The 16811-nt window shown below is 42.9% G+C and overlaps 1 protein-coding gene across 1 annotated transcript in view; it reads right to left on the reverse strand.

The window, feature by feature from the left end:
* Positions 1-1557: 1557 nt before the first annotated feature.
* Positions 1558-16811, reverse strand: part of KCNV1 (potassium voltage-gated channel modifier subfamily V member 1) — a 54979-nt gene continuing 39725 nt past the window's right edge. The window contains exon 2 of the mRNA XM_040352018.1: positions 1558-2106. Within this exon, the coding sequence (XP_040207952.1) occupies positions 1598-2106 (509 nt within the window). The 3' untranslated portion in view covers positions 1558-1597. The remainder of the gene's footprint in view (positions 2107-16811) is intronic.

The following is a 16811-nucleotide window of genomic DNA, read 5'->3' on the forward strand; positions in this document are numbered from 1 at the left end:
CTGATCAGAGATGCAACCAAGAGGCCCATGATCACTCTGGATGAACTGCAGAGATCTACAGCCGAGGTGGGAGACTCTGTCCATAGGACAACAAACAGTCCCTGTATACTGCACAAATCTGGCCTTTATGGAAGAGTGGCAAGAAGAAAGCCATTTCTTAAAGATATCCATAAAAAGTGTTGTTTAAAGTTTGCCACAAGCCACCTGGGAGACACACCAAATATGTGGAAGAAGGTGCTCTGGTCAGATGAAACCAAAATCGAACTTTTTGGCAACAATGCAAAACTTTATGTTTGGCGTAAAAGCAACACAGCTCATCACCCTGAACACACCATCCCCACTGTCAAACATGGTGGTGGCAGAATCATGGTTTGGGCCTGCTTTTCTTCAGCAGGGACAGGGAAGATGGTTAAAATTGATGGGAAGATGGATGGAGCCAAATACAGGACCATTCTGGAAGAAAACCTGATGGAGTCTGCAAAAGACCTGACACTGGGACGGAGATTTGTCTTCCAACAAGACAATGATCCAAAACATAAAGCAAAATCTACAAGGGAATGGTTCACAAATAAACATATCCAGGTGTTAGAATGGCCAAGTCAAAGTCCAGACCTGAATCCAATCGAGAATCTGTGGAAAGAACTGAAAACTGCTGTTCACAAACGCTCTCCATCCAACCTCACTGAGCTCAAGCTGTTTTGCAAGGAGGAATGGGCAAAAATGTCAGTCTCTCGATGTGCAAAACTGATAGAGACATACCCCAAGCGACTTACAGCTGTAATCGCAGCAAAAGTTGGCGCTACAAAGTATTTACTTAAGGGGCCTGAATAATTTTGCACGCCAATTTTTCAGTTTTTTATTTTTTTTAAAAGTTTGAAATATCCAATAAATTTCGTTCCACTTCATGATTGTGTCCCACTTGTTGTTGATTCTTCAAAAAAAATTACAGTTTTATATCTTTATGTTTGAAGCCTGAAATGTGGCAAAAGGTCGCAAAGTTCAAGGGGGCCGAATACGTTCGCAAGGCACTGTATATAGCAGTAGGGCAATGGACGGTGTCAGTAGAACAGTGGATGGTGTCAGTGGGCAGGGACTGTTGTCAGTAGTTTATTTTCAATATTTTTTTTATTATTACTTCTTACAATTTAATTTATTTATTATTTCTTATAATATTTTTTTACAATCATTTTTTATTATTTTCTTTTACAATTTTTTGGGGGCTTTGGTGAGATATCAGGGGCCTAAACAGATCCCTTTTGAGACAGAAAAATGGGCTGAGGACAGAGATTCCTGAGTCCCTTTCTCTGCATCCAAGCATCAGGGGGAACATGTGCATTACAGGGTGATTATGGTATGCCTGGGCACACCTGGCACACCCTGTGCACACGCCAATGCGGAAACCAAAAACAGCAGCTGTAAAAATGTCCAAAAACATCAAGTGTGCATGAGGCATAAATATCAAGGAGAAAATTTGAGATTTTCAAAAACATAAAAAGTGAGCAATTGTATAAGCATGTATGGACACCTCATACTAATTGCAAATAAAAGACACAGAAGGGAAATTATATATTTAATACTGTATAAAAAACATCATGGGTTACCAAAAATCATCTCCACCGCTGCTTCTCGTACTTGCTCGCTCTCTGGTTTTTATTCGTAACATCTCCATGATACTCTTGGCATAAATGTCTCGCAGGTTCACATTTATGTCCGATTCCATACTTATGTTTTTCATGAGTTTCTTCAACGCTTCCCTCTGTCTGAGTGCGGCTTCTTTCATCTTTAATGTAAAGTAACAGGCAGCAAAGCGGTCATTTATAATGGCAATGGGCAGTGCTAAGACTAAAATCCCCGACAAGATGCACAGGAAGGCAATAATTTTGCCAACTGTCGTGTCTGGCCTGATATCACCATAACCAACAGTTGTCATTGAGGTTGTCGCCCACCACCAGGCACTTGGTACACTGGTAAAGGTTGTGTCAGGAACGTTGAATTCAACAGCATACTCCAGGGCGGAGAATATGGAGATACCCACTGACAAGAAGAGAAGTAAGAGACCTACTTCTTCATAGCACTGGGCAATTGTCAATCCTAAAGACTTCAAACCTGCAAAGGAATAGCAAAAAGGTTATTTTGTAGATATTGATTCAAGTCATAGTAAAGCTTTTTTTGTTTTTTTAAGTCAAATAACAAACATGTTAAACTTACTGTAACTGCATTGAGTTGCCCTGAACCTCCCCTTCTGGTTCCCCCTGCCCCGGTGAGCTTGGCTCCTCCTTTTCTGTGTCTGCCCCATAACAAGCTGCTTGCTATTGAGGCACATGTGCCGGCCCAATCCCAAGCTGGGCTTCATTTGTCTATAGACACATACACTGTGGGTCAGCCCCATCCTCACTTTCTCCTCACTGGATTTGACTGGTAGCAGCAGACTGGCACTGCCAGCAGATCTAGCTCTAAGGAAGGGGTTACATCCCTCAAAATGCACCAGGTTGCCAATCAAGTGGCGCATTGGTTTAGGAGACACTTCACTAGCACTGGATTTGTGATTGGTGTGATACAATGCTTGCATCTTTCTTTGCTTGTGAGTATTTGGCTCATGTGTTTATAACAATACATCTTTTGGTAATGCACTAGGCATTTGCTCCCTCCTGTCTGCTTTTCCTACAGTCCCACACAAAGATCTCAATGGATGTGTCAAACTAATGCTGATGTAATTTTGGACCCAAACTAGATCATAAGAAGACCATTATGGAATGAAGTGGCACCATACCCAAAATGGCAGCCCTATCTTTATTAATGGGGTTGTAAAGGTTTGTTTTTTATTTTCTAAATAGGTTCCTTTAAGCTAGTGCATTTTCCTTCGATTTCCCTTCTAAATGTTTTTTTTTCTTTGTTTTCTTTGTCTGAATTTCTCACTTACTGTTCCTCTTCAGTAAGTTGTTCTGGCTGACTAACCCCCATGGATGATGGTGGAAAGCTTACTAAGGAGAAACAGAAAGTGAGAAATTCAGACAAATAAAAAAAATTAGAAGGGAAATCGAAGGAAAAGGTAAGTGAACCAACAATGCACTAGCTTAAAGGAACCTATTTAGAAAATAAAAAACAAACCTTTACAACCCCTTTAACTCCGGTTTCTCAAAGACCCTTAGGCTGGGTTTACACTTGTAACAGGAGGGCCCATGGAACCCAGAATATCTTGGAAAGTATGGGATACCCTTCAGCTCACCATGCACCTCCTATGTCTAAATCACCCTGTGTCTATTAGGCCCCGTACACACGACCGGATCTATCCGCTGAAACTGGTCCGACGGACCAGTTTCAGGGGACAGATCCGGTCGCGTGTAGGCCCGAGCGGACAATTGTCCGGCGGATCGGACAGTTTCCTGCGGATAAAAATTTCTTAGCATGCTAAGAAATCTGTCCGCTGGAAACCTGTCGGTCGGATGTGTTCGGTCGTCTGTACAGACTCACCGGACACGTCTGACCGACCGCCATCCCTCGCATGCGTCGTACTGATTCGACGCATGCGTGGAAGCTTTGAACTTCAAGGCCGCCCACGTCGCCGCGTCATCGTCACGGCCACGCCCCGTGTATTGTTTACGTGCGGATTTCTGTCTGATGGTGTGTACAACCATCAGACAGAAATCCGGCAGCCGGACGCAGCGGACATGTCTGCTGAAAACGGTCCGGCGGACCGTTTTCAGCGGACAGATCCGATGGTGTGTACAGGGCCTTAGGGGCACAGAGTGAGCAAGAAAATAATGGAAATTAAGAAATGTCTTGGATTACTTAAAATGGGACAGTATTATTTATCCACAATATCTCCCAGGATTCATGCCATATTAGAAAGAGTGACTCATTCATACTGTTGGGACATATACCTTAAGGAGATGCTAATGTCATCACCTCCAGTCACCTGTCTGTCTGTTGTCTGTTATAAAGTAAATGAGTCTAGGATAACTTCTTAAGCCTGTACACACGATCGGTCCATCCGATGAAAACCGTCTGAAGGACCATTTTCATCGGTTAACCGATGAAGCTGACTGATGGTCCGTCGCGCCTACACACCATCGGTTAAAAAACCGATCGTGTCAGAACACAGTGACGTAAAACACGACGTGCTGAAAAAAACAAAGTTCAATGCTTTCAAGCATGCGTCGACTTGATTCTGAGCATGCGTGGATTTTTAACCGATGGACGTGCCTACTAACGATCGTTTTTTTTTCTATCGGTTAGGTATCCATCGGTTAAATTTAAAACAAGATTGTTTTTTTTAACCTATGGATAATTAACTGATGGGGTTCTCATCGGTTTGACCGATGGTGTGTACGCGGCATAAGGGTCTTTCATTGTGGCTTGTGCTAATTGACCCTGTAATTGTGTGAAGGATTTCTGTGTTGATTGGTGATAATGTTGATTGTGTCTTCTGAGCTACAAGATGGCAAGTCTAGCCTAAAGGTCATGCCTCTGAGTCATCTTGGCTGCTTAAAGGGATTAGTTAATTAGCTCATGTTAATTAGGTCTGGCCACGGGTGTATTTTCAGCGTAATATGAGCAGGTTGTAGGAACCTCTTTTACTGTATATAAGACTGTATTCCTCAATAAAGATATATTCCTGTTTGACCTTCAACACGGAGCCTCGTCTCGTATTTGGGGAAGAATTATTCGTATGGGTTTCTTCTTTGGATGGTTGGAGTGTTGGTAGCTTCCTTGTGTTCGGGAATGGAATGTCCTAATCGACTTTAACCCTTTTTATACACAGGGTGTCGTTACAACTAGGCATGTGCAAAAGGGAAAAATTTGTTTTGTTTTGTTTTAATTTGTTATTTAATTAATTTCGTTAAGTTAGATTCGTTACATGTGTTAAATTTGTTTTCGGAATTCGTTCGTTTTCGACTGAATTTCGAAAAATCCGGTCTAATTCGAAAATATTTCGACCGTTTTCGGAATTCGTTCGTTTTCGACCGAATTTCGAAAAATCCGGTCGAATTCGAAAATATTTCGACCGGATTCTAAAACAAATAGTCTCTTTTCGAATAGAATTTGTTTTCGAATTCGATTCAAATTTATTTTTATTTTTTTCGAATTCCGATCGAATTTCGTCTGCGGGTTTTCGATTCGGAATCGAAAACATTCGTTCGGATTCGGTAAATTCATTAATATTGCAATTCGGGTGCATCCGAATGTCCGAATAATGAAAAATTTGTCCGAATTTCGATTCGGAACGAAACGAAATGCACATGCCTAGTTACAACACTGAATTTGGTTACAGCACACAGCCGGGTTTCGGTGCCTCCCTGTTCTCTATTTCAGGGACGAAACAGGACCACATTTTGCCAGAATTCGGACCTGAAACGGCGCCAAAGATGCACAGGACCTCTGTGCAATCCACTCCACGGCTGCTCCAGGGATGTATGAACCGGCTCCACTAAGAGCCGGTCACAGTCTCCTGCCCTGCAGGGGAAACCTGCATCCAGTTCGCATAAGTGTGAACCCAGCCTAAGAACTCACCTAGCTGCAGCGACAAATCAGTAGTTACGAATAATACCTTATTGGTATTCACTACACTTGGTCCCAGTCTGGAAAAATAATATAACTAAGGGCAGAAGGTTGGGAATGCTCATCTAACACTGTATCACGTGTCGGAACACTAGGTGGTCTCTCAAGCCTCCTTAGTCCAACTCTGGAGCTTCAATCACTGAAAGTGTCTAACTCATCACACCACATCTTTCCCTGTTATTAACCATCTGCGGCTCTGTCCTTTCAAATCGAGTCAAGCAGGACTTATGCTTCTGTACACAGCTCCAGGCCTGGCTTTCCCATTACTGTAGCAACAGTTGCTTTGCAGTGGCTTGGAAAATATTAAGTTGCAGACACAATAATAAGATCTATATAATATATATATACTGTATAGATATAGATATATACTATCCCATTGGGTTTCATAATACAGCCCTGTTTTCTTGCTGGGTGAGCTAAAAAACGTATAACCTGTAAAGCTCTTACTTCAAATGCTTTGCATTTTCATTCCATGCTCTGTTGAATATTAATACATATGTATTTCCTTTTGACCGTGTTCTGCCACAGACCTGATCCTATGGGAGGCTGATGAGAATTTTAATAACTGGCTGCCTGTGGCATCAGCGTCGCAATAACAGGGAAGGTTAAAGGATGAACAAATGTATTTAATAATAATTATTTTTCTTGTATATTAATGTTTCACAATCTCACGAGCAGCAGTCATAAAGAAATGAATGTATTTTAATTATTTATGTTTAGGGCTATAAGAAATTAGTTTTGGGTGTTTGAAGTTTATTATGTATTGTTTTTATGATTATTAAGAAATTATACCAAAGGCTAGATTTACTGTTGTTGAATTTTAGTTTAGTGATTTGAATTGTCATTATTTATGGGGTTGGACCATCATAAAAATATTTGTATGAGATAATCTAATTGGAATTTTTTTTTTTTTTTGTTTTTTACCTTTAGTTTTATTAGAATTACACTTAGGATTGTCTTTATACCAGAACACTGTTTTATATTATTTCCAGATGAAGTATGTAAATATATGACCCCAATTCCAAAAAAAGTTGGGACGCTGTATAAAATTTACATACAACATATTACAAAGATTTGCAAATCTCCTAAACCAATATTATATTCACACTATCGGCCCTTGTGTACCACAGCCGGTCCGACAGAAGCTCTGATGGCCCCCCTGCCAGAACACTCGGGTTAGCAGAGCGGGGACCTGGACACCAGGGGCCAGATCCACAGAACAATTATGCCGGCTTATCTATTGATACGCCACGTAATTTCAAATTTTGCGCGTCGTATCTTTGTTTTGTATCTAAAAAACAAGATGCGACGGCATCTCGGAGGGATCCGACAGGCGTACGTCTTAGTACGCCGTCGGATCTTAAGGTGCAATTTTTCGGCGGCCGCTAGGTGGCGTTTCCGTCGAATTCTGCGTCGAGTATGCAAATTAGCTATTTACGGCGATCCACGAACGTACGTCCGGCCGGCGCATTTTTTTACGTAGTTTGCGTTCAGCTTTTTCTGGCGTATAGGTAAACCTGCTATTATGAGGCGTACTCAATGTTAAGTATGGTCCGTCGTTCCCGCCTCGCATTTTGAATTTTTTACGTCGTTTGCGTAAGCCGTTCGCGAATAGGGATTTGCGTAGAATGACGTCACCGTCGTAAGCATTGGCTGGTTCCGGTTTAATTTCGAGCATGCGCACTGGGATACCCCCAGTTGAAAAAAATACGTCATTTACGTCGGGTCAAGACGTATTTACATAAAACACGCCCCCATCACATACATTTGAATTGCGCGCCCTTACGCCGCCTAAGTTACGCTACGCCACCGTAACTTACGGCGGAAATTCTTTCAGGATACAAAAAAAAATGTAAGTTACGGCGGCGTAGCGTATCATAGATACACTACGCCGGACGGAAGAATGCGCCGATCTACCTGGATCTGCCCCTATATTTACTGTTGTTGAATTTTAGTTTAGTGATTTGAATTGTCATTATTTATGGGGTTGGACCATCATAAAAATATTTGTATGAGATAATCTAATTGGAAAAAAAAAAGTTTTTTTTGTTATTCTGCCTTTAGTTTTATTAGAATTATTGTCTTTATACCAGAAGACTGTTTTATATTATTTCCAGATGAAGTGTGTAAATATATGACCCCAATTCCAAAAAAAGTTGGGATGCTGTGTAAAATTTACATACAACATATTACAAAGATTTGCAAATCTCCTAAACCCATATTATATTCACACTAGAAAATAGAAAACATATCAAATATTTAAACTGAGGACGTGTATCATTTTAAAGCGGAGTTCCAACCACAATTGGCATTTTTTAAATGTATGTCCTTTCATCCTGCGTTTTTATAATATAAATCCGGTCACTTACTATTTTACAATCCGCAGCCGATCCGCATAGATATTCAAAAAAGATAGTTTATAAAATGTCCACACAGTTGTCATTTTGCTTGTGGGCATTGCGAAGCCTACAAGCACTTACTTCCTGGAAGTCTTGGATGGGGAGTGATAATTGGACAGTGCACTGCATCCTGGGAAATGATGACACACATTTCCCAGGAGCATTAGAGGGAGATGATGTCAGAATCCTAGGTGATTTCAAAGGCAGATTTTGTGGGACCGCATAGCAACAGGCATTTCCAGATGAGTTTTTTTTTATTATTTTACTTGTTTAGGTCTAATGAGCACAATAATGAAAAAAAAAATTGGGATGGAAACTCCACTTTAAGAAAAAAATAAGGTCATTTTGAAATTGATGGTAGCAACATGTCTCAAAAAAGTTGGGACATAGCAACAAAAAGATGACAAATTGGGACTAACAGTGAAGAGCTAGAAGAACATTTTGCAACTTTTTAGGTTAATTGGCAACAGATAACTAACATGATTGGATACAAAAAGAGCATCTTAGAGAGTTGAATAAAATATGGGGTTATGAGATCTGCAAATCATTGCATTCTGTTTTTATGCAGATATTACACAGCATCCCAGCTTTTGTGGAATTGAGGTTGTAGAATTTTACTTATGTAGTACTGACAATCTTTATTGTGTTGCTTCACAGAGAACACTGAACTATTCTCTTCAGTCACTGCACCCAAGGTAGGTCTATTCGTGATGCCCCTACCATAGTCATACACATGTAGGTCCAATTTTGGTGGAAACCAGTATCTACAGAATTTTTTTGGAAAGCATAGGAATATTTAAAAATTCTGTCCCACTGGGAAGATTTCCCTTCACTTCCAGTCCCAGGGACACAATAGGAAGTGATCAGAAATGTCTTCACAATGATTGCAAAACCCCTTTTTAATCACTTGCCGACCAGCGCACACACTTTTACGTCGGCAGAATAGCACAGACAGGCATATTGGTGTAGAGGCAAGTCCTTTAAATTTGCTGCGAGCTCTATGACCTTACCCACGGGACCCACGGACTCGATGTCCGCCAGTGTCCCGCGATCGTGTCACGGAGCTGCAGAACGGGGGGATGCCTATGTAAACACGGTATCTCCCTGTTCTGCCCAGTGACAGGACACTGATCGTCTGCTCCCTGTAATTGGGAGCAGCGATCAGTGTCGTGTCAAAGTAAGCCACGCCCCCACACAGTTAGAATCTTTTCCTAGGACACACTTAACCCCTTCCTCGCCCCCTAGTGGTTAACCCCTTCACTGCCAGTGTCATTTACACAGCAATCAGTGCATTTTTATAGCACTGTTCCCTGTATAATTGACAATGGTCCCAAATGTCCCTGTAATTGGGGGCAGCGATCAGTGTCGTGTCAAAGTAAGCCACACCCCCACACAGTTAGAATCTTTTCCTAGGACACACTTAACCCCTTCCTCGCCCCCTAGTGGTTAACCCCTTCCCTGCCAGTGTCATTTACACAGCAATCAGTGCATTTTTATAGCACTGATCCCTGTATAAATGACAATGGTCCCAAATGTCCCTGTAATTGGGGGCAGCGATCAGTGTCGTGTCAAAGTAAGCCACTCCCCCACACAGTTAGAATCTTTTCCTAGGACACACTTAACACCTTCCTCGCCCCCTAGTGGTTAACCCCTTCCCTGCCAGTGTCATTTACACAGCAATCAGTGCATTGTTATAGCACTGATCGCTGTATAAATGACAATGGTCCCAAATGTCGCAGTCACACTGATCGCCGCCATTACTAGTAAAAAAAAATATTAATAAAAATGCCATAAAACTATTCCCCTAAATGCTTATTGCAATATTTTTTTACTAAAAAAAATGTAGAAGAATACGTACCGGCCTAAACTGAGGAAAAAAAACATGGGCCAAATCCTCAGCCAGCGGGCGTAACGTAATTTTTCCTATTTAAGTTACACGCCGCAAAATTTCTACCTAAGTGCCCGATCCACAAAGCACTTACCTAGAAATTTTGAGCGGTGTAACTTAAATCCGGCCGGCGCAAGGCGTTCCTCTTCTCCAGGGGGCGATTCCCATTTAAATGAGGCGCGCTCCCGCGCCGGCCGTACTGCGCATGCTCGTGACGTCATTTTCCCGACGTGCATAGCGCGAAATTACGTTACGTCGGGCTTTGTGGATTGCGACGGGACAATAAAGTTGCGTCGGGTAAAAAAAAAGATACGGCGCCAAAAAAAAAAATTTAAAATTTAAAAAAAATTGCGTCGCTAGCAAGAAAGGTCTGTTTTTACAAGGTGTAAACAGTTTACACTTTGTAAAAGCAGCCCTAATTTTGCGTTTGCAAAATAAAACTTACGGAGAAAAAACGAAGCTGAAAAGCTTCGTGGATCTCCATAAGTCCTAATTTGCATACCCGATGCGGCATTTCGATGCGAAATGCCCCCAGCGGCGGATGCGGTACTGCATCCTAAGATCCGACAGTGTAATTCAATTACACATGCCGGATCAGTTCAGTTCAGTTCCATAGTTATAAACAGGGATACGACGGCATAACAGCAGTTACTCCGTCGTATCTCTTTTGAGGATTAGGCCCCATGTTTTTATATATTTTCAGGGGATATTTATTATAGCAAAAAGTCAAAAATATTGCTTTTTTTCAAAATTGTCGTTCTATTTTTGTTTATAGCGCAACATTTTTTAACCGCACAAAACCACCAAAAGAAAGCTATTTTTGTGAAGAAAAAAAGGACGTAAATTTTGTTTGGGAGCCACGTCGCACGACCGCGCAATTGTCAGTTACCACGACACAATGCCGAATCGCAAAAAGTGGCCCGGTCATTTGGCAGCCAAATGCTCTGGGCTGAAGGTGGTAAACAGTTGTTACTGGAACAGATTTTCCATTTGAAGATCTACCTCTCTCCTCCTGTTCTGGTTTAGAATCACTTTCTGTCCCGGTAACAAATAAAAAAAGAGGCCGACTCTCCCCACCTAGAACACAGTTAACAATGAAAATTTACGGGAGGTGCTAATATTTTCCTACTCTGGTAAAAAATTATGCCAACCTATCCAACTTCTAAAGCTTTTTGTATTTGATAGGGAATGGTTAGCAACTATGGTCTTTATTTTTGTCTGTGAGAGGGGGTTTCACATCTCTATTTGTCCAAGTGACCACTGTCACATACACTAAAGCCCTGTACACGAGCCAAATGTTGGGCGGCATCGACCGGTTCCAAAAAAAACGGCCGACATTCGGCCCGTGTGTACCACAGCCGGTCCGACAGAAGCTCTGATGGCCCCCCTGCCAGAACACTCTGGTTAGCAGAGCGGGGACCTGGACACCAGGGGCCAGATCCACAGAACAATTACGCCGGCGTATCTATTGATACGCCACGTAATTTCAAATTGTCGCGTCGTATCTTTGTTTTGTATCTACAAAACAAGATACGACGGCATCTCGGAGGGATCCGACAGGCGTACGTCTTAGTACGCCGTCGGAGCTTAAGGTGCAATTTTCCGGCTGCCGCTAGGTGGCGTTTCCGTCGGATTCCGCGTTGAGTATGCAAATTAGCTATTTAAGGCGATCCACGAACGTACGTCCGGCCGGCGCAGTTTTTTACGTCGTTTGCGGTCGGCTTTTTCCGGCGTATAGTTAAACCTGCTATTATGAGGCGTACTCAATGTTAAGTATGGCCATCGTTCCCGCCTCGCATTTTTTATTTTTTACGTTGTTTGCGTAAGTCGTTCGCGAATAGGGATTTGCGTAGAATGACGTCACCGTCGTAAGCATTGGCTGGTTCCATTTTAATTTCGAGCATGCACACTGGGATACCCCCACGGACGGCGCATGCGCAGTTAAAAAAACGTCGTTTACGTCGGGTCACGACGTATTTACATAAAACACGCCCCCATCACAGAGATTTAAATGGCGCGCCCTTACGCCGCCAAAGATACACGACGCCGCCGTAACTTACGGCGCAAATTCTTTGAGGATTCTAAAAAAAAAATAAGTTGCAGCGGCGTAGTGTATCTTAGATACGCTGCGCCCAGAGTATTAATGCGCCGAGGTACGTGAATCTACCCCCAGACCTTTTTCAGTCATGCCCCTTCAACAGAAGCCGGCCAAAAAAAGGTATGTCGTCCAGGTCCCGGTCTGCGCTCTCAGCCAATAGCTGAGAGCGCTGACCAGAGTGTTATGGCAGGAGGGCCATCCCCCATATCAAAACCCAATAGAACAGCAAGGGAGATTGTTGTACTAACATTGAATTGTTAGTACAGTGGCTCTGATCTGAGCTGTATTTTTTTTTATTTCGTTCAGCCTGCTGGGTTGGCTGAATGAAAACAAATAGCAGTGCGTGCTAGGCTTAAAGGGGTTGTAAAGGTACAATTTGTTTTTCCTAAATAGCTCCCTTTACCTTAGTGCAGTCCTCCTTCACTTACCTCATCCTTCCATTTTGCTTTTAAATGTCCTTATTTCTTCTGAGAAATCCTCACTTCCTGTTCTTCTGTCTGTAACTCCACACAGTAATGCAAGGCTTTCTCCCTGGTGTGGAGTGTCGTGCTCGCCCCCTCCCTTGGACTACGGGAGAGTCAGGACGCTCTCTACGTTGCAGATAGAGAAAGGAGCTGTGTGTTAGTGGGCGTCATGACTCTCCTGTAAGGGAGGGGGCGAGCACGACACTCCACACCAGGGAGAAAGCCTCAAATTACTGTGTGTAGTCACAGACAGAAGAACAGGAAGTGAGGATTTCTCAGAAGAAATAAGGACATTTAAAAGCAAAATGGAAGGATGAGGTAAGTGAAGGAGGACTGCACTAAGGTAAAGGAAGCTAGGAAAAAAAATTGTACCTTTACAGCCTCTTTAACAATAAGGAAACATCTAAAATTTGGAATTCCTAGTGGACTCCTCATTATTCTCTCAGTAGAGGCCAAAAGAATAACAACACAGCATTACAGTAACTCGCAGTAACCAGAGTTTACGTGTTTGTGGTCAGATCACTGAGAGATGTATTCTGATAGCTAGAGAGGAGAGCGGTACTACTGTGCTGTATAGTGTCTCTTATTATTCAACTTACAAATAGAATGTATTATGCAAAATACAAGCTAACATGAGTCAGAAGCTTAAAATGAAACAACTGAGAGAAAAATCTACATACTTAGATATGCAAAAGATAGCATACCAAAGGCTAAGCAAGGATAATTTGAAGAGCTTGTTTATGAAGGTAAAGTGAAAATCCCTGAAGTAAGTTTACTGCTCACCATAAAAAAAAGCAAACCAAGTTCAGACAATAACAGAATTTATTATCTTGTTTTTTTGAAAATGGGAGCTCAGTTACAAAATCAAAGACCTTTGCTACTTGCGGAAAGCAGAGCCAAACCTGCGCAAGATATTAACCACTTGCCGACCGCCGCTAGTGCATATATTTCCGCAGAATGGCACGGTTGCGCAAAGCAACATACAAATACTGCGTCACTGCCGCAAGCTTCGTGACCGTGCCCGCCGGTGTCCCGCGATCGTGTCACGGAGCGACAGAACAGGGAGATGCCTGTGTAAACAAGGCATTTCCCTGTTCTGCCTAGTGACAGGACAGTGATCTACTGCTCCCTGTCATCAGGAGCAGCAATCACTGTCATGTCACTGGTAGCCCAGCCCCCACACAGTTAGAATCACTCCCTAGGACACACTTAACCCCTTCCTCACCCCCTACTGGTTAAAGCGGATGCCCGCTGAAAAAAAAAAAATATTAAAAGCCAGCAGCTACATATACTGCAGCTGCTGACTTTTAATATTAGGACACTTACCTGTCCTGGAGTCCAGCGCCGTCCGCAGCAGAGGACGAGCGATCACTCGTCACTCTGCTGCCCCCCCGCCATCCTCGGTGGGGGAACCAGGAAGTGAAGCGCTCCGGCTTCACTGCCCAGTTCCCTACGGCGAATGCACGAGTCACGCTACACCTGTCGATTGGCTCCCGCTGTGTACTGGGAGCCGAGTGTTCCCAGAACACCACGGGGGGACGGGAGGTGACGTCATGCCCGCAGTATGGCCGAGACTGTGTGGCCGAAAATGCACAAAACGCGCTACGCCTGCTGATTGGCTCCCGCTGTATACAGGGAGCCGAGTGTTCCCAGAACACATAGGGGGGACGGGGGGACAGGAGGTGACGTCATGCCCGCAGTCTGCCCGAGACTGTGTGGCCGGAAGTGGGTGCAAATACCTGTTTGCACCCACTTTAAGTCGCCTTGCAGTAACAAGCAGAATACGAGGGATAATACTGTGAGTTTTCCTGTACAAAGCACTTTACTTTAAAGCTACACTCTTAGGGCCAGATTCTCGTAGATCGGCGTATTATTGTGCGGGCGTAACGTATCCTATTTACGTTACGCCTCCACATTTTAATCGGGCAAGTGCTGTATTCTCAAAGCACTTGCTCCGTAAGTTGCGGCGGCATAGCGTAAATAGGCCGGCGTAAGTCCACCTAATTCAAATTTGGAACAGGGGGGCGTGTTTTATGTAAATAACTTGTGACCCGACGTGATTGACGTCGTATCTCTTTTGAGAATCTGGCCCTTAGCATGAATGCGTTTCCTCATGGAATAGTACATTCACATTAGCTTTTAGACCAGAACTCCTTCCTTACTGACACTGCAAAAAAAGGCTGTTGTTTACAGACCTCAATGGCCCAAGCTGATATTTACTCATGAGTGAATGGGCAAGGAGTATTAATAGAATCACAACTGACATGGGGTAACTCAGCAGGGAGGGCTCAAAGTACAAAAATAAAATGTGCTAATTTATTTGCACCTTCACAAATTGTTGATGGTTTGTATAACACTGGAAAAAATAGCAAATGTTGCCAAATATGCAAGTGATGTGTTGGTGACTTCTTGGAAATTTGTAATTCAAACAGTAAATCAAGGACTAAAAACCTACAAGTAAAAATCTTTTACTGTTCTCAATCTTTAGAAAAACTATAGTGCTCTGATATTTTTTTTGTAATGCAGTTAATATTTATTTGTAAAAACAAATATTAACCACTTCCCGACGGCTGTACGACTATATACGGCCGCAGGGTGGTTCTACTTCTCGGGGGCGCCGTCATTTGACGTCCGCCCCTTTCCGCGTTCCCCGCGCGCACTCCCGAGCGCGCAGCGGGGAACTCCTGTGCTGGCCGTGTCCCTTGGACACAGCCAATCACAGATCGCCGTGAACGGCCAATCGGAGTGGCCGTTTGCTAGGCGATCTGTGCGGCCAATGAGAGATGATCTCATATGTTTACATATGAGATCATTTCTCATTGCCGGCTCTCACAGACAGCGGTGCTGTCAGGGAGAGAGGAGACCGATCGGTGTCTCTTGTACATAGAGACACAGATCGGTCACCCCCCAGTCACCCCCCTTCCCCCACAGTTAGAACACTATATAGGGAATACATTTAACCCCTTCCTCACCCCCTAGTGTTAACCCCTTCCCTGCCAGTCACATTTATACAGTAATCGGTGCATATTTATATCACTGATTGCAGTATAAATGTGAATGGTGCCAAAAATGTGTCAAAAGTGTCCGATGTGTCCGCCATAATGTCGCAGTCGCAATAAAAATCGCAGATCGCGCAAACCAGTCGCTTATTGCGATTTTTTATTTTTTTTTACTAAAAATATGTAGAATACGTATCGGCCTAGACTGAGGATAAAAATTTGTTTTTTAAAAAAAATTGAGCTATTTATTATAGCAACAAGTAAAACATTTTTTTTTTCAAAATTGTCGCTCTATTTTTGTTTATAGCGCAAAAAATAAAAACCGCAGAGGTGATCAAATACCACCAAAAGAAAGCTCTATTTGTGGGAAAAAAAGGACGTCAATTTTGTTTGGGAGCCACGTCGCACGACCGCGCAATTGTCAGTTAAAGCGACGCAGTGCCGAATCGCAAAAAGTCCTCTGGGCAGGAAGGGGGTTTAAGTGCCCAGTAAGGAAGTGGTTAAAAATATTACAAAATATATATATAATGATCTAAAACACAAGTTTTAATGCTTGAAACATCAACAAAGTCATAATTTCCTCTTAAACCAACCAGTAAGTGAAGACTTTGGAACCATTATTATTAACTTTTGAAAGCCCGAGCCAATGGTCATTGAAAAATAGGATTCATTTATCAGAAAATAGAGTTTGTTTTACAAAATTAAACTTCACTTTTAGCTTGAAGAAGAAGATACTACTGTGTTCACCTCAAACATCCAATTAAGTGCAAGGAAAAAAAGTTATTTTTCTGTATATTTACTTTGCCCCTGATTGGGTATTTAAAGCGGTGGTTCACCCTCCTTAACATCAGTCTAGCATTACATTCGGCATAGTAGCGCGAGCTACAGTATGCCTATCTGTATTTTTTTATCCCCGTACTCACTGCGCTATTGCACATTGAAGATTCCGACTCCGGCGGGGAATGGGCGTGCCTATGGAGAGGGAGGATGATTGACGGCCGGCTCTGGCACGTCACGCTCCCCGAAGACAGCCGGAGCAGGTCTCGGCTCTTCACGGCGCCTGCGCACAGGCTATGCGCAGACGCCGTGAAGAGCCAAACCTATTTCGGCTATTTCCGGAGAAGCGTGACGTGACAGGGCCGGCCGTCAATCACCTTCTCTCTCCATAGGAACGCCCATTCCCCGGAATCTTCAATGTACAATAGCACAGTGAGTACGGGGATAAAAAAATACAGATAGGCATACTGTAGCTCGCGCTACTATGCCGAATTTAATGCTAGAGGAAAAAAAAAAAAAAAATTTTTTTATATAGGGTGAACCCCCGTTAAAGATTTTCCATTCAATTAAAATAAAACTCCTATCTAGCCAAACTATTAAATAAATAAATTCCACTCATTTTGCATA

The sequence above is a fragment of the Rana temporaria genome, chromosome 5 (assembly GCF_905171775.1).
Source record: "Rana temporaria chromosome 5, aRanTem1.1, whole genome shotgun sequence".
In the NCBI taxonomy this organism is placed as follows: Eukaryota; Metazoa; Chordata; class Amphibia; order Anura; family Ranidae; genus Rana; species Rana temporaria.